Below are 21518 nucleotides of genomic sequence, written 5' to 3'. Positions count from 1 at the left end.
GAGTTTGGGTTTAATTGAGGCAAACTGTTACATTTAGAATGGATAAGCAACGCAATCCTGCTGTATTGCACAGGGAACTATATCTAGTTACTTGTGAAAAAACATGATGGAGGATAATGTGAGAAAAGGAATATATATATATATGTTTGACTGGATCACTTTGCTGTACAGTAGAAATTGACAGAACACTATAAATCAAATACAGTGGAAAAAATTAAAACTGTTAAAAAAGAAAAACATTTTCAACACTTTTCTCTCTCTTCTTTTTCCTGTGCCCCTGTAATGCAAATGTTTATATGCTTGATGCTGACTAAGAGATCCCTTAAACTGTTCTCATCTTTTAAAATTTATTTATTTATTTATTTGCTCTTATGTTTGGGTGATATACATTATTCTGTTTTGCAGATTTGCTTATGCATGCTTCTGAATTACCTAGTCTGCTGATAACTTCTTCAAGTGTGTTTTTCATTTTAGTTATTGTATTCTTTTTCTCTCACTGGTTCTTTTTTGTATTTTCTAGTTCCTTGTTAAAAAATTCTATGTTCATCTACTCTTCCACCAAGTTCAGTTAACATTCTTATTACTAATGCTTTGAACCCTTTATCTGGAAAATTATGTATCTCTGTTTCATTAGTTGTTTATTCAGGGGTTTGTTTCTTGCTCTTTTGCTTGAAATATTTTTTTCATCTTCTTGTTTTGCTTACCATTCTTTATGACATTGTTAGGAGAACTAATCTGAAGTAGAGCACAGGTCACATCGTACCTTGGGATGTGCTATATAGCTTTACATTGGTGTGCTATGTACTTATGGAAGCAAACACCTCTTCTAGTCTTCAAAGACTGGTTTCAGAAGATAAAGACGTTCTGTGTGTTTCTTGAGCTGTAGGATTACTTACATAATTGCAGTTGTGCTGCATTGGAGCCAGTTATAAGGCTTTTGCTGGATCTGCATTGGGGTCTGTGGTTGGTGAGCTTGTTATGGGATCTTGGGCTGCTGTGGATCCCTTTTTGTCCCTGGGTGGATGTGACTGCCTGCAGTACCTTGTTCAGAGGGTGGCACTGGGACAACGCTCTACTTTAGGTCTTCAGAGTATGAGACTATACCAGAAAAATGGTGTGTAGTGGCTCCTGCCAGATCTTGAGTGCACCGCTGCTTGGTCCCTGGATGAGCAGAACTGGACTAGTGTTTTTAAGTGTGCCTCAGTTCTGTTTCACATTTCACAGCCAAGATTTGCTCTGTAGTCGTGGATGAGCATGTCTCCCTCCAGGTAACTGTATGGGCTGGATTGGTCCCTGAATGTGACCAGAGGGCTGGGATTGAGTACAGCATCATTTCAAAATGTCTGGGGGTGCAGACAGGAGTGTATTCTGCTGGGTACCTGTGACAGCAGAGCTGTTCACAGACTATAGTTGGAAGGGATTGGGACTTAGTGTAAGGCCCTTGCAGATCTCAAGGATTGCAGCCAGGACTGTTTTCCCTTGGGACCCTGGACCCTCAGGACTGCTGGCCAATTACAGCTCTCAGGGAGTTGAGGCCATTTTCAGGGCCCTTGCAGGATCTCTGGAAGTATAGACAGGAGAGTCTCTTACTGGGACCCTGGACTCTAAGGACTGCTGTAGACTATAGCTATGAGGAAGCTAGAGTCACTTATTGAGCTTTTTCATGCTTCCCAGGGGTCATAAACTAGAGTATCTCTGACCTGGTCTTTGTGCCAGCGGAAATACTAACATACTGTGGTAGTGAGGGGAGTTGAGCTGAGTATAGGCCCCGTTTAGGATTTTAGGAGACACAGACAAGGGTGTTTCCTATAGCTTTTCTGTGCAAGGGGTATTTTTCCTTGACTGTGGCTGGGACTTGCTGGAGCCTAGTTACAGGGCTATTTCTTAATCTTCAGTCTGATCAACTGTACTTTGCCCCCAGGGTCACATCTCCAAGAGCTACCACACTGCAGTTGAATGGAGCTCAAGCTCATTCAAAGGCCACTTCCTGATCTACAGTCAGGACAAAACCTTTATGTCCATTTCCTGATACATGAGTATGATATATCAGTATGAGTATGATGTATAAGTGTGACTTATTTTGTTTCCTTGGCATATGGTATATGCTGGTGATAGACTCAAACCTAAGTGGGGTTGTAGCTAAGTTCTCAGGGTACAGAACTATTTCTGTTTTTATAGCTGAGACCACAGTCAGTGAGTTAGCTGCTTAAAGTGCAAGCTTGTCCCCTTAAAATGGCTCTCTTCATTCTTGGACTGCACCGGAGTTTTACAATTTCTATCCTGGATCCTGAAAACTCTTATGAAGGCACTTTTGTCTGTTCATGTAGATGCAAACTTATTGTTGTGGGAGAGGGGTTACATGCAAGGGACATTTTATTCCAGCCATTTTGCTGACATCCAATGTTATGTAATGTAATTCCATCAACTAAAACTAAGATTTTCAACTATTTACAAAAAATAAAGATAATTAATAAGTGAAACATAAGTTGCTAAGTTAGCTTTTTCTTTACACATTAATATTGATGCTAAGTAAAATGTTAGAATCCTTGACTTTTGTCATATTAGACTTGGGAGACCTGGTGTTGATTGTTATTGTCAACATGAAAGTGGTGCAGCTGTTCTACAGCTTCAATTCTTGATCAATGAGGTAAGGATTTTCTTGGCTATTTATATTTCTCTTACACACATTGTGTAATATTTTTATATTATTTTTCTAAATGCTTAAAGATGTAATATACATATGCGTTATTATTAATGGTCATATTTACATAAAAACCACACTCCTATATTTGTCAGTTATTTAAATTTTAAAGGAAAAAGTTGTATGTACCAGAAGATCCTGATATTGTGATTGCGTAGCATAAAAGGTTTTTTCCCTTCTAAACAGATGTTATTTTTTAGAGTACTTTTAGGTTCATGGTAAAGTTGAGCAGAAAGTATAGAAATTTTCTATATACCCCTTTCCCTCACATAGATACAGCCTCCCTCAGTACCAAAATCTGGCACCAGAGTAGCACACTTAGTGTAAACAGTTTTTAAAGTATTACTAAAATCCTTTGTTTGTTTCACTGACCATTAAGCATTTTGATTGCTTCACTGACCATACTTTCTTCCCATCACTTTGTTTTGTAATAAAGCATTCATTTCATGTTTTGTCTTCCATTAAATAATCTTTTTAGTTATTTACTTATAGGATCTTTTTATCTGTATATATCTCCATATGCATTTTTTGGTGTGTGTATGCATAGCTATTATGACAATTGGCTACCTACCTTATCCTTATTTTTATAGAACTGCGGTGATGAGGAACTCCCTAAAGATAAAGTTTGTAAAGATGAGAAAGTTTATAGATCTTCCATTAGTTGAAGGCTACTCAAGGTCTTCTTGACTCATTTTTTAACAGTGGATTCTTGAGTCCTCTAGAACTGTTTCATGTTAAGTAAGGCAGTCAATGCAAATACACTTTAAGAGTTTATGCCATACCAAATTCAGGTACTTAGCAGATTGAACTCAGTGCCTTGAGAAAAAATGAAGTGTCACTGGTTGTTTCCTTATGGCATTAATTCAGTTTCTCTATGTATTTGCATATATATATAATATTTCTAAGAATGTATACTCATAAAGATGGATGAACTATTTCATATGCCTTATAACCTGAGGCATGAACGTTTTGTGATATCTGCAAATGTCCATTTTTTACTTCTCTGGCTCAAAACTCTTTCTCAGAAGGTTGTAAGATTGTCCTTGTTGACAAACCAAGCATATTTCACATTGTTGGCATACTTGTTATGGGTACCAAAATGAGAGGAAACTAAGGAAGAAAAGGGAAAACATTTAAAAAATATTTTATTGTAACAGCCAGTCATTAATATCAAGGATAACAGCCTTTTTTGAAGTCTCAATGTTACTCTGTAACTCCTAGTTGAGACATCTCAGCCTTTTGCCTTTTACGTGGATGTTTACTGGCAAGACGTAAGTTGTTCCAGGTGATTTTCTCTATGCTCTATCCTCTGAGAATTGTCTTAAAGGCTACAAGTTTGCCTCTGTGCTTTTGCATAACTAAGAATAAATAAAGACAGGTCTTCAGCATCTTTCCATTGTTTACATTGTCTCTCCTGTAATACTCACCTTGATTTGCCTTATACTTAACTGCTTTACCTTTTCCCAAACTTTCCAGTTTTTAAACTCATGATCTGTGTTTTGTTTTTAATCTTTTCACAGATATTCATTAGTAATACTTGTTTGTTTGTTTGTTTGTTTTTGTCTTTTTAGGACTGCACCCACAGCATATGGAAGTTCCCAGGCTAGGGGTCTAATTAGAGCTGGAGCTGCTGGCCTACACCACAGCCACAGCAACTCAGGATCCGAGTTGTGTCTGCAACCTACACCACAGCACATGGCAACACCGGATCCTTAACCCACTGTGCAAGGCCAGGGACCGAACTCACATCCTCATCGATATTAGTCAGGTTCATTAATCACTGAGCCACAATGGGAACTCCTCTTAGTAGTACTTCTCACAGACTTACTTTTATAAGTGAGCACTAGATACCCTGCTAATATGCTTACTTTCATGTGTCTTATATCTCTCTTGATGCTATTATGTCCAGTGGTTCTGTTCACTTCCCTCAAATGCTAACTTACCTCCTAGTTTTATCATAGAATTACTGGTATTGACTTCCTTTCTGGATTTATTCAGCTGTTACATTAAGATAGTATCGAACATCTGCTGCTTTATGTTACTTTCATTGCCTTTGGCCTATTATGTCTTTTGTATAGAACGTATTTACTGTAGAGAATGTTTTATTAATTTCATATATCCTGGTCTGTCCTCACTCTATGCCAAATGAGTTTTCACTTTCCTGAGAAATGAGACCAGTATTCTATATCTCAAAAAAATTGTGACTCATCAAGTACTTCTAAGCAATCCTAGTAATTTTCTAGTGTGTATATATGAAATATTTGAGAACAGTTCATAAATAAAACAAGTAAACAAACACAGAAATCCTCAAGGAATTTATAGGGTTCATTTATTGCATGGAATGAGTTCATCTTAAAATGTGTATATCAGTGTATACCTCTTTGAATATATTCATATAAAAATATGCAAATTATATACATTTAAAACATTTTAATGATTATATTCTTTGATTATGATTGTTGTTTTAAAAGCTATTTTTCTTAGAGACTAAAATCACAGGTATATAATATCAAGAGAACCATCGTAGGAGATATATGAGCATATATTTGTCTTGGGAGTTGTTGTAGGAGAGCTTTTAGATTCCTATATTCTTCTATCATCTAATTCCTAAAGAAGAAATCAGTTCTAAGAATTTCAATTTACTTCTTCCTAGCATTTACATGGGTTGATTTTTTTGATATCCGTGATTGATTTAATAAACTATGAAAGGTTACTTGTAAACATATTTTACTTTGTAAAATACGAAAATAATTTTAGGTTTCTCAGGACTACCATGATTCTGCAAGATCACTTTTATGGAACACATTCAGTACTCTAGAGTGGCTTTAGGCTCTGACATAGAGTCCTCATTGACATTTTTTCCTGGAAAATTCATAATGGCAAACTGTTCTCATGTAGTGCAAAGGGATCTTATTGAACTCAATGAAATAAATAGTTTGAATATATTTATATGAAGTTATACATGACAGCTAGTTTTCTGCCTATGAGGTGTCTACCATACTGGGAGGCAGAAACCATCCAGTTGTATTTGAAATAGCATTCGTGTTTGGAGGCTTTATATAAAAAGGATCTTAGTATTATTTTTGTAGTTATACTGAATTCTAGTTAGAGAAGTGTTTTCTTTTATTACAGATGTTTTCTTTCTCATAGATGAAGCTTCTTGAACTTTGAAAACAAATTAAACTATTCCAAATATACTTTTTAGAAAGAATATATACTTTCCAATGATACAGAAATTTCTTATAAATGGTGAATTTTTATATGACCAGGCTGAAATTTTATTTTATTTGTCTTTTTAGGGCCACACCCACAGCATATGGAAGTTACCAGGCTAGGGGCTGAATCAGAGCTGCAGCTGCCAGGCTACACTATAGCCACTGCAACACCAGATCTGAGCTACATCTGCAACCTACACCACAGCTCATGGCAATGCCAGATCTTTAACTCACTGTATGAGGCCAGGGATTGAACTCATATCCTCATGGATAGTAGTTGGGTTCATTACCACTGAGCCACAATGGGAACTCCCAGGCTGCAATTTTAAAACTGAGTTGGATATTTGCTTCTCTATAGAGCTACATGGTTATATGTATAAATAGTGGAAACAAACTTAGTTTTTGCCAAAGAAAATATAAGAAATCTTTAATAGTCACAATGATGTTTATAATAATAATTCCTTTATTGATAAATTCATATTCATTAAGCTAATCATTCTCACCAATCCACATATAGTAGTTCACCTGCTTCTTCTATTCTTAGCATTCTTAGGCTTCCTGATTGAAATATGTGCAACTGTCTGTCCTCGTATTTATTTCTAGGTTATAGAAATATAAGTAACATTAAAAACGGTAAAAATTTCAGTAAATTAGCTGTTTTTGCTTCATCAAAAACTATAAATTAAGTAAATCGCTTATTTTGTCTTCTTTTTGTTCCAGGGTGCTTTGGTCAGTGCGAGTTCAGATGATACACTTCATTTGTGGAACCTTAGACAGAAAAGGCCAGCTATTCTTCATTCTCTTAAATTTAACAGAGAACGGTAAGAATTTATGAGTTAAACAATTTCTTAATGTATAAAAAAATTATTTCATGAGCAAGTTTCAAGTTAAAAGTTTAAAGAGTTTTTCATAATCTTAATAGCTAGAAATAATATTGATGCTTGCAATTATAATAGTTTATTTTCATAGGAAATTCAAAATTGATATAGATTCAGTCATTTTCTAATGGGCAATTCCTAACATTATTGTTCTTTTCGCTGTAATCCAAGACTTCAGCAATGATGTGTCCTTTTCCCTAGGCCAGGGTACTGAAAAACCAGACCTAAAATTTAAAATTCTAGTAAATACTAAATATATTTCTACATCTTTTGATCATAGAAGTTGACCCCTACATTTTCATCCTTTTGCCCAAATGTTTTTTACTTAAGAAATTCTGAGGAGTTCCCATTGTGGCTCGGTGGTTAACGAATCTGACTAGGAACCATGAGGTTGTTGGTTTGATCCCTGGCCTTGCTCAGTGGGTTAAGGATCCAGCATTGCCATGAGCTGTGGTGTAGGTTGCAGACATGGCTTGGATCCTGAGTTGCTGTGGCTCTCGTGTAGGCTGGTGGGCTACAGCTCCGATTAGACCCTAGCCTGGGAACCTCCATATGCTATGGGAGCAGCCCTTGAAGAGGAAAAAAGACCAAAAAAAAAAAAATTCTGAGGCATAAGTTTTATCCTTACAAAAATATTGGACTAACTGTTGAGCAATGTTACATACACATCCAAGATTAATGTTTTCAAAGGTGATAAATTGATCAGAATTCAGATAAAATGAAATAATAATTGGGGTTTAAACTTATGAGCGGATATGGAAAATGTTATTAGATTTTATTTGTAGCAAATTTAATGTTTCTAATGTTGGTTTCAAGCATACCTAGAATATAAATAAACATCTACTTAGCTGATAACCCACCTTGAGATGAACTAAAATTTGTATTTTACTATCTATTTGTTATTTAATTATAAAATTATTTGATTTTTTTTGTTTGGGAAACAGACTCTTTGCAGTGAATGAGAAGGACTATCATAGGAAAATTTGATGTTAATGTAAGAAAAAGAAACCTCTGAGAAGTAAATTGACACAAATTAGCAAGTATTAGTCAAAATGATGTAGGTGGATAATAGAGACAAGTAGTCAGTTCTGAGAGCTCAAGAAAGAGGTCATTTTATTTTGCTGAGTGGAAATAGTTTAAAAGGAATCATCATTATATGATTTATTGAGTAGAGTTTATTGAATTAAACCTGTTATTACAGGTTTGTTGAAATAAACCTTTATTATAGGTTTGGTGAGAAAAAAGGATGAGTTATACAGACATTCATCCTTTTTCTACCTGAAACTTTTTATTCATAGCATATCATACTATTTAAATATTTAACCTTCAATATTCTGAGTAGTATTTATGATTATTATGTCCATAATATTTTGGGATTTAGCATCAGTGGAAGGTTTTATTATATCCAGTATTTTCTGAAGGAAGAAATTTATTTATTTTGTTTTTAACTTTATTGAAGTATAATTGAGTTACAATGTTGTGTTAATTTCTTCTATACAGCAAAGTAATTCAGTTATATATATATGTATATGTAACTATGTATATACATGTTCTCATAGTCTTCTCCATTATGGTTTGTCACAGGATTTTTTTATATATATAAAGATTTTTATTTTTTTCTTTATACCTGGTTTAGAGTGTTCTGTCAGTTTTCGTTTTTTTAACATTAATTACAACATTATTTTATTTTTTTGTATAATGATTTTTATTTTTTTCATTATAGCTGGATACAAGGTTCTGTCAATTTTCTACTGTACAGCATGGTGACTCAGTTACATATACATGTATACATTCTTTTTATCACATTATCAGGCTCCATCATAAGTGACTAGACATAGTTCCCAGTGCTACACAGCAGGATCTCATTGCTAATCCATTCCAAAAGCAATAGTTTGCATCTGTTAACCCCAAATTCCCAGTCCATCTCACTCCCTCGCCTTCCCCCTTGGCAACCACAGGTCTGTTCTACAAGTCCATGAGTTCCTTTTCTGTGCAAAGGTTCCTTTGTGCCATATATTAGATTCCTGATATAAGTGCTATCATATGGTATTTGTCTTTCTCTCAGGATGAGAGTCTCTAGTTCCATCCATGTGGCTGCAAATGGCATTATTTTGTTCTTTTATATGCCTGAGTGGTATTCCATTGTGTATATATACCACATCTTCCTAATCCAATCATCTGTCACTGGACATTTAGGTTGTTTTCATGTCTTGGCTATTGTGAATAGTGCTGCAATGAACATGCGGGTGCATGTGTTTTTTAAGGAAAGTTTTCTCTGGATATATGCTGAAGAGTGGGATTGGTGGGTCATATGGTAGTTCTCTGTATGGTTTTCTAGGGTACCTCCATACTGTTCTCCATAGTGGTTGTACCAGCTCACAGGTACCAGCTCACATTCGCACCAACAGTGCAGGAGGGTTCCCTTTTCTCCACACCCCCTCTAGCGCTTGCTATTTGTGGACTTATTAATGATGGCCATTCTGACTGGTGTGAGGTGGTATCTCATGGTAGTTTCGACTTGCATTTCTCTAATAATCAGGGATGTTGAGCATTTTTTTCATGTGCTTGTTGGCCATCTGTACATCTTCCTTGGGGAAATGTCTATTCAGGTCTTTTGCCCATTTTTCAATTGGGTTGTTGGCTTTTTTGCTGTTGAGTTGTGTAAGTTGCTTGTATATTCTAGAGATTAAGCCCTTGTCCTTTGCATCATTTGATCCGACTTTCTCCCATTCTGTAGGCTGTCTTTTTGTTTTCTTTTTGGTTTCCTTTGCTGTGCAAAAGCTTGTCAGTTTGATTAGGTCCCATTGGTTTGTTTTTGCTTTTATATCTGTTGCTTTGGGAGACTGACCTGAGAAAACATTTGTAAGGTGATGTCAGAGAGTGTTTTGCCTATGTCCTCTTCCAGGAGTTTGATGGTGTCTTGTCTTATATTTAAGTCTTTAAGCCACTTTGAGTTTATTTTTGTGCGTGGTGTGAGGGTGTGTTCTAGTTTCATTGATTTGCATGCAGTTGTCCAGGTTTCCCAGCAATACTTGCTGAGAAGGCGGTCTTTTTTCCCATTTATGTTCCTGCCTCCTTTGCCAAAGATTACTTGAGCGTAGGTGTCTGTGTTTATTTTGGGGTTCTCTATTGTGTTCCATTGGTCTGTCTGTCTGTTTTGGTACCAGTTTCACACTGTCTTGATGACTGTGGCTTTGTAATATTGCCTGAGGTCTCAGAGAGTTAGGCCTCCTGCTTGGTTTTTGCTCCTCAGGATTGCTTTGGCAATTCTGGGTCTTTTGTGGCTCCATATGTATTTTGGATTGTTTGTTCTAGTTCTGTGAAAAATGTCATGGGTAATCTGATAGGGATTGCACTGAATCTGTAGACTGCTTTGGGTAGTGTGGCCATTTTTACAACATTTAATTTTTCCAACCCGGGAGCGTGGCATATCTTTCCATTTCTTTACTCCTTCTTTAATTTCCTCAATTAATGTTTTATAGTTCTATACCCTTGGCTTATAAGTCCTTTACCACCTTGGTCAGGTGTATTGCCAGGTATTTGATTTTGGGGGGTACAATTTTATTTTATTCTATTTTTTTTCTTGTTAAAAACAACTTTATTGAGATTTAGCTTGCATACTGTAAAATTCAGCTATTCAGAATGTACTCTTCAATGGTCTTTAGTATTCAAGGAGTTTTATGACCATCCCCAGGACCTAACTTTGGAACATTTTTATCACCCCAGAAATAAACTTAATAGTCATTAGTATTTACTTTCCCATTCCAAAACCCCACCCTTCCCCCAGCTCTCAAAAATCACTAAACTTCTATGTCCATAGATTTCCCTATTCTGGGCATTTCTTATAAATTTAATCATTTAGTCTTTTGTGACTGGCTTCTTTCATTTAGCATAATGTTTTCAAGATTCATCTATATTGTACTGTGTATGAGGATTTTTTACTTTTCATTGCTGAAAATATTCCATTGTTTGGCTATCACATTGGAAAATTGAGTTATTTTCACTTTTTGTAATGCAGTGAATATTCATACACAACTTTTTGTGTGGATGTAGGCTTTTATTTCTCTTGGATATAGATCTCATAGTAAAATTACTGAACAGTGTGGTCCCTCTTCACATTTAACATTTTAATATGCTGCCAAACGCTTTTCTCAAGAGGTTGTGCCATTCCATTTTCTTTGCGTCCTCATCAATGCTTGTTATTATCTGTATTTTCCAAATGCCTAATAATTTGAGCATCTTTTGTATGCTTATTGGCCATTTGCATATCATCTTTGGAGAAATATCTATTCAAATCCATTACCCATTTTTAACTTGAGTTATTTATCTTTTAGTTACTGTGTTTTAAGAGGTTTTACAGTATATTCTGGATACAAGTTCCTTACCAAATTCCTTATATGATTTGCAAAGCTCATTCTCTGAGCTGTCTTTTCACTTTCTTAATGATATCCTTTGAAACACAAAAGTTTCTAACTTTGATAAGGTCTAATCTATTTTTTCTTTTGTCACTTGTCATTTTCATATCAAATCTTTTTGTTGATATTTTATTTTTATTTTTGTTACAGAATAAAATATATATATTTAAACACAATTACATTCATACAGATTATTATATCATGGATCTTAAACAGATTAAGTGATTCCCTCTGGAGAAGTGGAATGGAAAATATGCTGAGACAAATAGGAAATTTATTCTATACTTTATCCCATTTTGTATGACTTTCATCTTTACTATTTAGTATTATCTATTACATTCAATTTTTCTTTAAATATTAGCATTATGTTAAAATTGTGTATATTGTGCAACTAAAATTTATATAGAAGAAAGCCTTATATACCATTAAATATTTTTTATAGCATAATAAAAAGAATAAATTAACTGCTAAGAAAAACAAAAATTATACACCCTCTGAAAATAAGTAAAATATAAAATGCATAAGTTGGTTAAAAACAGTGTAACTATATAAATATGTCCTCACAATTTGTTACATCTTATTGATTCTTCAATATAGGCATTACACCATTCTAGATGATGTGATAAGCAAGACATTATAGACCTTACATTGTACCATGGAGAGAAATGGCTAATAATAATACAGTTGTAGAGCTGTATTATTTAATTGTACAGTTGCATTATTTAATTATAATTATCATAAATTCTTTGATGGAGAGGAAATCAGAATCAGATCTAAGGAGACTTCAGCATTCCAAGAATGATGTCAAATGACCCCCTTCATGGTGGATTATGTGCTTATTTACTGTGAGATATATTTCTTCTTCGGAGATTCCTTGTTTGTGTATCAATTGCAGATTTTTGGATTGCAGTTATTCTGAAGTTTTGATATAAGAGTCTATATGTATATGAGATTGTTTTAAGCTGTTGTTCTCTTAATTGCAAGTTCGTCCCCAGTGTCCTGCATTTGTACCCACCTCTTCTCATGATTCCTGATTTTGGTGGTATAATTGTGCATGGATGATTTTGTATCTTTACTGTATATATACCTTTACTGGTGAGCCTTGCCATTTGTGGAATTTTTGTTTCCTGTTGCTGTCTTTTCTTTTCTGCCTAGAGAAGTTCCTTTAGTATTTGTCGTAAGGCTGGTTTAGTGTTGCTGAATTAATTCTCTCAGCTTTTGCTTATCTGTGAAGGTTTTGGTTTCTCCTTCAAATCCGGATGAGAGCCTCGCTGGGTAGATTAATCTTGGTTGGAGGTTTTTTCCTTTCATCACGTTAAGTACATCATGCCACTCCCTTCTGGCCTGCAGAGTTTCTGCTGAAAAATCTGCTGATAACCTTATTGGGGTTCCCTTGCATGTTAGTTGCTTCTTTTCCCTAGCTGCTTTCAAGATTTTCTTTTGTCTTTAATTTTGGTCAGTTGGATTAATATGTGCCTTGGTGTATTCCTCCTTGGGTTTATTTTATATGGTACTCGTTGTGCTTCTGGATTTGAGTGAGTGAGTGGTTCCTTTCCCATGTTAGGGAAGTTTTCGGCTATTATCTCTTGGAATATTTTTTCTGTCCCCTTCTCTCTCTCTTCTCCTTCTGGCACCCCTATAACATGGATGTTGTTGGGTTTTACGTTGTCCCGGAGTTCTCTGAGACTCTCTTCATTTGTTTTCAGTCTTTTTTCTCTCTTCTGCTCTGCATCCGTAATTTCCACTAATCTGTCCTCCACCTTGCTTATTCGTTCTTCTGCCTCCTGTATTCTGCTGTTAGCTGCCTCTAGTGAATGTTTTATTTCAGTGATTGTATTTTGCATGTCTTCTTGTTTAAGGTTTATATCTTGTATCTCTTTGCTCAGTGTTTCGTGTCAGTTATCCATCTTTGCCTCCAGTTTATTTCCAATGTCTTGCATCATCTTCAGCATCAACAGTCTACAGTCTTTTTCCTGGAGGCTGAGAATCTCCTCATCGCTTAGCTGATTTCTGAGGTTTTTCCTTTCTCCCTCATCTGAGTTATAGTTCTCTGCCTTTTCATTTTTATAGGTTTTTGGTGTGGTGACCTTTTTCCAGATAATAGAGTTGTAGCCTGTCTTCCTCTGGTGTCTGCCCCCCTTGTGGCTGAAGTGGGTATGGGGGCTTGGTGTAGGCTTCCTGGTGGGAGGGGCTGATGCCTGCCCACTGGTAGGTGGAGCTGATTCGAATCCCTCCTGGTGGGTGGGGCTTAGTCTCTGGATGGGATTAGAGGCAGCTGTGTGCCTGAGGGGTCTTTAGGTAGCCTGTTTACTGAGGGATGGGGCTGTGATCCCACCTGGATTGTTGTTTGCCCTAGGGCTTCTCAGCACTGACTGACGGGTGGGCCAGATTTTTCCCAAAATGGCCACTTCCAGGGAAAGGCGGCTGCTGAATATTCCTGAGAGTTCTGCCTTCAATGTCCTTCCCTCACAACAATCCAGATTCACCCCTGCTTTCCCAGGATGTACTCCAAGAACTGCAGTCAGGTTTGACCCAGATTCCTATGGAGACCTTGCTCTGCTCTGGGATCCAGTGCACATGAAAGTCCGTGTGCACCTTTAAGAATGGGGTCTCCATTTCCCCCAGTCCTGTGGAGCTCCTGCACACAAGCCCCACTGGCCTTCAAAGCCAGATGCTGCAGGGGCTCTTTCTCCCAGTGCTGGATCCCTGCACATGATGCTTTGATGTGGGGCTCAGAACTCTGACACTTGTAGGTGAGTCTCTGTGAACCAGTTAGTTTTCAGTCTGTGGAGCTTCCCACCTGGGAGGTATGGGGTTGTTTATATCGTGAAATCACCCTTCCTACCTCTTTATGTGGCTTCCTCTTTTTCTTCTGGAGTATGGTATCTTTTTTAAGGTTTCCAGTCCATTTGGGTGGAGATTGCTCAGCCTTTAGTTGTGAATTTTGTTGTTTTTAGGAGAGAAGTCATTCTCCAGTCCTTCTATTCTGCCGTCTTAATCCTGTCTCCCTGGGGGGTGCAATTTTCAAGGTACTGTGTTTTTGTATTCCGTTTCTGATATTTAATTGTTAGGATACTGAATGTGACTGATTTCTGAATGTTAATGTTATATCCTGCTACTTTGCTGCATTTCTTGATCAGTTCAAGTTGATTTTGGGTTGATTCCTTAGGGTTTTCTATATATAGAAATGTCGTCATGTATTATGATGTCAGTGTATCATGTCAATTTCAATGTATCTTGTCATCTGCATGCACTTTCAGTTTTACCTCTCTCTATCTGGATGCCTTTTATTTCTTTTGTTTTTTCTGATTGCTGTGGCTAAGACTTCCAGTACTATGTTGAATAACAGTGGTGGGAGTGGATATCCTTGTCTTGTTTTAGATTTTAGTGCGAAGGCTTTGAGCTTTTCTCCACTGAGTATTATATTTGCTGTAGATTTGTCATAAATGGCTTTTATTTGGTTAAGGTATGTTTCTTTCCTACTCACTTTGGTAAGAGTTTTTATGGTGAAGCGATGTTGCACTTTATCAAATGCTTTTTCTGCATCTATTGAGATGATGATGTGGTTTTTTACTTTTCTTTTTTTAATGAGGTGTATTGACATTGATTGATTTGTGTATGTTGAACCTTCCTTGTGCACCTGGGATGAATCCCACCTGGTCTTGGTGTATGATGTTTTTGATATGTTGTTGAATTCGGTTGGCTAAAATTTTGTTGAGATTTTTTGCATCCATACTTGTCAAAGACATTGGCCGATAGTTTTCTTTTTTGGTGGTATCTTTGTCTGGTTTTGGAATTAGGGTGATGGTGGCATCATAGAATGTCTTTGGGAGTGTTCCTTCTTCCACCTTTTGAAAAACTTTATTAAAGAGGATGGGACTGAGTTCCTCTTTGTAGGTTTGGTGCAATTTACCCGTGAAACCTTCTGGTCCTAGGCTTTTATTTTCAGGGAGTGGTTTTATGACATATTCAGTTTCATTTCTAGTGATCGGTCTGTTCAGTTGATTTATTTCTTCTTGATTCAGTTTTGGCAGGCTGTAAGTCTCTAGAAAGTTGTCTATTTCTTCTAGCTTGTCATTTTTTGGCATACAATTGTTGAAAGTATTTTCTCTTTTTTTTTGTATTTTTTTAGTATCTATTGTGATTTCTCCTTTTTCATTTCTTATTTTGTTTATTTGGGTTTTTTCTATCCTCTTCGTGGTGAGTCTGGCCAGAGGTTTGCCAGTGTTTTTTACCTTTTCAAAGAACCAGCTCTTGGTTTGATTGATTTTTATCTCGTGTTTTTTTTGATCTCTATTTTATTGATTTCCTCTTTGGTCTTTATGACTTCCTTTTTTCTGCTGACTTGAGGTTTGGTTCTTTCTTTTTCTAATTCATTTTGGTGTTGGGTTAAGTTGTCGATTTGAGATTTTTCTTCTTTTTTGAGGAAGGCCTGTATTGCTATGAATTTCCCTCTGGGCACTGCTTTAGCAGCATCCCATAGATTTTATGTGGTTGTGTCTTCATTATCATTTGTCTTGAGGTATTTTTTAATTGCCTTCTTGATTTCCTCATTGACCCATTGGTTTTTCAGTAGCATGTTGTTTAGTCTTCATGTACTCAGTTGTAGCTCCTTTCTTTTTGTGTGGTTGATTTCTAGTTTCATGCTATTGTGGTCAGAGAAGATACTTGAAATAATTTCTATACCCTTGAATTTGATGAGGTTAGGTTCAAGCCCCAGTATGTGATCAACCCTTGAGAATATTCCATGTGCACTTAAGAAGAATGTGTATTCTGATATTTTTGGATGTAATGTCCTGAGAATGCCAATGCAATCTAACTTTTCCTTTGTGTCCTTTAGTATGTCTGTTGCCTTATTGATTTTCTGTCTAGAGGATCTGTCCATTGATGCGAGTGGGGTGTTAAAGTCTCCCACTCTGATTGTATTCCCATCAGTTTCTCCTTTTATGTCTGTTAGTATTTGCTGTAGGTACCTGGGTGCTCTTATGTTAGGGGCATATGTATTGATGATTGTAATATCCTCTTCTTGAATGGATCCCTTGACCATTAAATAGTGTCCTTCTTTGTCTTTCTTTATGGCCTTTGTTTTTAAGTCTATTTTGTCTGGTGTGAGTATTGCAACTCCTGCTTTCCTGTCTTGTCCATTGGCGTGAAATATCTTTTCTTATCCCCTGACTTTCAATCTCTATGTGTCCTTTGCCCTAATGTGAGTCTCTTGTAGACAGCAGATTGAAGTTTTTTTCTTTTTTATCCAGTCTGCCACTTTGTGTCTTTTGATTGGAGCATTCAGTCCATTGACATTTAAGGTGATTATTGATAGATATATATTTATTGCCCTTTTAAGCTTTGTTTTCCAGTTGACTCTATGTTTCTCTTTTCTTCTTTTCTTTTTTTGGTTGATGGTTTCCCTTTCTTTTATGCATGAGTACTTTTCTTTAAGTTTTTTGAATGTAATGTTTGGTTTTGATTTGTCCTTGTCCTGTTTTTTAAGCACATGAAGCCCTTCCTATATCTGCTTGCTTTTGCCTGATAGTCATATAGGTTCAAACACATCATTAAAATAAAAAACAGAATCTATATTTTCTTACTTTCCTTCCCCACATTGTATGATTTTGATGTCTTTTTTTTTAACATCTTCATGTTTAGATATTATGCTATCTAGTTTAAGTGATTGCTTCCCAATTGTGGTTTCCTCCATCCTACTTCTTCTTACTTCTTTTTTTTTTTTTTAATTTAAAGAAGGCTTTTCAGTATTTCTTTCAGAGTGTGTTTAGTATTGCTGTACTCTTTTAGCTTTTGTTTGTTGGAGAAATTCTTTATTTCCCCTTCTATTTTAAATGATATTCTTGATGGATAGAGTGTTCTAGCTTGCAATTTTTTTTCCTTTGAGCACATTAAGTATGCCTTGCTACTCCCTTTTGGCCTGTAGTTTTCTGTTGGGAAATCAGCTGATAACCTTATGGGGGTTCCCTTATTAACACTTTGCCTTTCTCTTGCTGCCTGTAGAATCCTCTCTTTATCTTTAACTTTTACCATTTTTATTATAATATCTTTTGGTGTGGACCTGTTCGGGCTCAACCTGTTTGGGGCCCTCTCTGCTTCCTGTATCTTGATCTCAGTGTCCTTTAGATTTGGAAAGTTTTCAGCCATAATTTCTTCAAATATATTTTCAATCCCCTTTTCTTTTCCTTCTCCTGGAATTCCTATTATGTGTAGATTGACCCACTTTATATTATCCCATAAATCTCTGATATGGCTTTTGTGTTTTTTTCATTAGGTTTTCTGTCTGCTATCCTGATGGGGTGATTTGCATTATTCTATCTTGCACATCACTAATATTGTTTAAATAGCCATATTATGCAAAGCAATCTAGAGTTGATATAATCCTAATGAAAATTCCAATGGTATTTTCCACCAAAAAAACCCACCCATAACAAAAAATTATCAAATTTTTTGTAACCAAAAATGGCCCTAAATATTGAAAACAATCCTGAGGAAGAAGGACCTACCTAGAGGCATCACAAATCCTGATTCTAATCATTATTATAAAGCTATATTAATCAAAATAGTATGTTACTGGCCTAAAAACAGACATACATATCAGGAATGAGTTCAGACGTAAAGCACATCATTTATGGTCAACTAATTTTTGACAAAGTCACCAAGAACACTCAATGGGGTCTCTTCAGTAAATGGTGTTAGGAAAACCAGTATCTGCTTACAAAAAATGAAGTGTACACCTGTCTTACATCACTCACAGAAATTAATTTGAAATGGGTTCAAGATTTAAATGCAAAGTAAAAACTATAAAACTACTCAAAGAAAACATAGGGGAAAAGATCCTTGACATTGGAGAGCAAACAAGTTGAACTCTATTAAGTTAAAGAGTCTCTGCCCAGCAATTGAAATAATAAATTTAAAAGGCAGACTAAGGAATTGGGAAAAAATACCTATAAGCCATATATCTGAAAAGGGACTAACATCCAAATTGTATAAAGAACTTACAAACTCAATAGCAAAAAAAGCAAAAAATCCAAGAAACGTTATGGAGAGAACCCAAGTAGATATTTTTCCAAAGAAGACATAAAATGGCCAACAACATCTTGGTATACAACAAGATGTTCAACATCATTAATCATCAAGGAAATGCAAATCAAAACTAACATGCGATATTACCTTAAACCTGTTTTAATAGAAAAGTTCTAAGAGATAAGAAATGTTGTTTTGGATATGGAAATAAAAAGAGAACATATGTACATTTGGAAAGTAAATTGGCACAGCCATTATGGCAAACAGTTTAGTGGCTCCTCCAAAAAATTAAAAATTGAACCCCCATAATATGATCCAGCAAGCCCACTTCTGAGTATATATTGAAAAGAATTGAAATCAGTATCTCTAAGAGATATTTGTACATCCATATTCATTGCAGTATTATTCACAGCAGCCAAGATATCAAAATAACCTGTTTCCATGAATGGATAAAGAAGATATAGTATATACATGCAATAGAATGTTTAAGTCATAAGAAAGAAGGAAAGTCTTCCATCAGCAAAAACTTGGGTGGAGTTGAGGCATTATGCCTAAGTGAGATATGTGAGACAGAGTTAGACAAATACTTTATGATATCCCTTATGTTTGGAATCTAAAGAAAAATCTGAACTTATAAAAACAGTAGAATGGTGTTATCAGGGGCTATGGTATGTGGGAATTAGAGAAATGTTGTTTTAAGGGCCCACACTTCAAACTAGTAGATAAATAAGTTCTGGAGAGCTAATGCACATCATAATGATTATAGTCAATACTGTATTTTGAACTTCAAAGGTGATTATAGTCAATACAGTACTGTATTGTGAACTTCAAAGGTGCTAAGAGACTAGGTTATTACCTATTCTCCACACAAAAATAAATGATAATTACGTGAAATGAGAAAGGTATTAGCTAACACTACTGACTGTAGCAATAATAATTGATAGATGTATCAAACCAACACCTTGTACACCTCAGTTGTACACTATATTATATGTAAATTGTTTCAATAAAAAATTTAAAATAATATTTGAATATAGCTTATGATAGAATATACTGGAAAATTTTCTCTTGTCTTTTATGACATTGTTGCCACTTAATTCATCTACTTATGATAACTATGTAATGCATTATTATTATTTTAAACAGACTTTTTTTTTTAGGGCCATACCTGTGGCATATGGAAGTTTCCAGGGTCAGGGTCTAATTAGAGCTGCAGCTTCCTGCCTACACCACAGCCATAGTAACGTGGTGTGAGCCGTGTCTGTGGCCTATACCACAGCTCACACCATTGCTAATCCTTAACCCACTGAGCAGAGCCAGGGATCAAACCTGCATCCTCATGGATGCTAGTTGGGTTCATTACCACTGAGCCACAATGAGAACTCCTGAACAGACATTTGTGTTTTAGATCAATTAAGGAAAAGAAAATATGTTATTTTACCTTCATTTATTCCTTCTCCCAAGATTTTCTTTTTTTATATAGATTTCATCTCCCTGAAAATTTAATTTTTTTTTTTTACAAGAAAGTTCTACTAGCAAAAAGTTCTTAATTTTTTTTGGCTTTTTTGAGATTTTTTTAAAAATTACAGTTGATTTACAGTATTAGTTTTAGGCATACAGCATAGTGATTCAGTATTTTTTTCAGATCATACTCCATTACGTTATTGTAAGATAATGGCTACAATTTCCTATTCTACACAGAATATCCTTGTTGGCTTATCTATTTTATGCTAGTACTTTGTATCTCTTAATACAGTACTCATAACTTGCTCTTTCCCCTCTCCCCTCTGGTAGTCACTGGTTGTTTTCTGTATATGTGGGTATGTTTCTGTTTTGCTATATATATTCCTTTGTGTTATTTTTTAGATTCCACATATAAGTGATATCATACAGTATTTGTCTCTGTCTGACTTTATTTCACTAAGCATAATATTCTCAGGTTCATCCATATTGTTACAAATGGCAGAATTTCATTATTTTTATCACTGTTATATTCCATTGTATATATATGTATAGTATATACATGTATAATCTGATGTTACTTTGTCCCTTCAGATGTTTTCTCTTGATTTTTAGCATGCCTGGTAATTTTTCGTTTAAAGCTAGACATGTATATTGGGTAATAGTACTTGAGGTAGATGAACCTTAATGTGAAGTTTTATATTGATACAGTAAGGAGTTAGACTGTATTCATGTTTGCTATGGCTGTAGGTACCAGAGGCTTCAGATTTCTCTGTGTCTTTGATTTTGTCTGCCTTGGTTTTTTGGTTTCCCTGAGAACTCTTTCTTAACATAGAAATTTTGGAATTGCAGTTTGTCCCAAAACTTCAGTTCTCTCCTGGATCCAATAAAGTAATTGCTTTTCAGTTTGTTAGGAGTTTCTCATGTATTTTTTTTTACTATTCAGTTTTGAGCATTTAAAAATATATTCTAAATATTATTCCTTTTGTTGGATATGTGGTTTATAAATATTTTCTCCCAGTCTATAGCTTGTATTGTAATAGAGACTTTCATATAGGAATTATTTTAAATTTTTTTCTCTCTTTCAGATTCTTTTTCTACATGGATTATCACAGAATATTGGGTAGAGTTCCCTGTGCTATACAGCAGGTCTCCACTGACCACTCAATCCATATACCACAGTGTGCATATACCAATCCCAAAGCCTAGTCCATCCCTCCCCTCCCACCTGTCCTCTTTGGTAACCATAAATTTGTTTTCAAAATCTGAAAATGTTTTAAATTTTGATAAAGCACAATTTATCAAATCCATCCTTATGGATCATACTTTTTACATCAAATTCAAAAACTTAATCCTTAGTCTCAGATCCCAAAGATTTTCTCCTTTTTTTGATAAAAGTTTTATATTTTACATGTAAATATATGATCTATTTTGAATAGTTTTTGTATATAAAGTTTGAGGTTTAAGTGGCGATTCACTTTTGTCTTAATAGATATCTAATTCTCTGGTACCATTTGTTGACCTTCTTTCATTGAATTGCCTTACACATTTGTCAAAAGTCTGTTTGACATATTAGATAGGTTTATTTTCCTGTGTTCTTTTTTCTATTCCATTGATCTATATTGCTAGCCCTCTGCCACTACCACACAGTCTTTATTACTATAGATATTTATGGTCTTGAAATTGGGTAGACAGATTTCTCCACTTAATTCTTCTTTTTCACAATTTCTTTAGCTATTATTCTTTTGCCATTCTATATAAAATTTAAAATAAGCATGTCAACAAAATTTACAAAAGTATTTTGCCAGAGTTTTATAAA

At 35.3% G+C, this 21518-nt stretch overlaps 1 protein-coding gene across 1 annotated transcript in view; it reads left to right on the top strand.

Moving 5' to 3' along the window:
• The window catches only part of STXBP5L (syntaxin binding protein 5L), a 325555-nt gene that overhangs the window by 78926 nt on the left and 225111 nt on the right, over nucleotides 1–21518 (top strand). Inside the window, 2 exon segments of the mRNA XM_047752829.1 lie at nucleotides 2566–2647; nucleotides 6637–6737. Of these exon segments, the coding sequence (XP_047608785.1) occupies nucleotides 2566–2647; nucleotides 6637–6737 (183 nt within the window).

The sequence above is a fragment of the Phacochoerus africanus genome, chromosome 1, assembly GCF_016906955.1.
Source record: "Phacochoerus africanus isolate WHEZ1 chromosome 1, ROS_Pafr_v1, whole genome shotgun sequence".
Taxonomy (NCBI): Eukaryota; Metazoa; Chordata; class Mammalia; order Artiodactyla; family Suidae; genus Phacochoerus; species Phacochoerus africanus.
The sequence above is the reverse complement of the archived record's forward strand: the minus strand, read 5'-3'. Positions and strand labels throughout refer to the sequence as shown.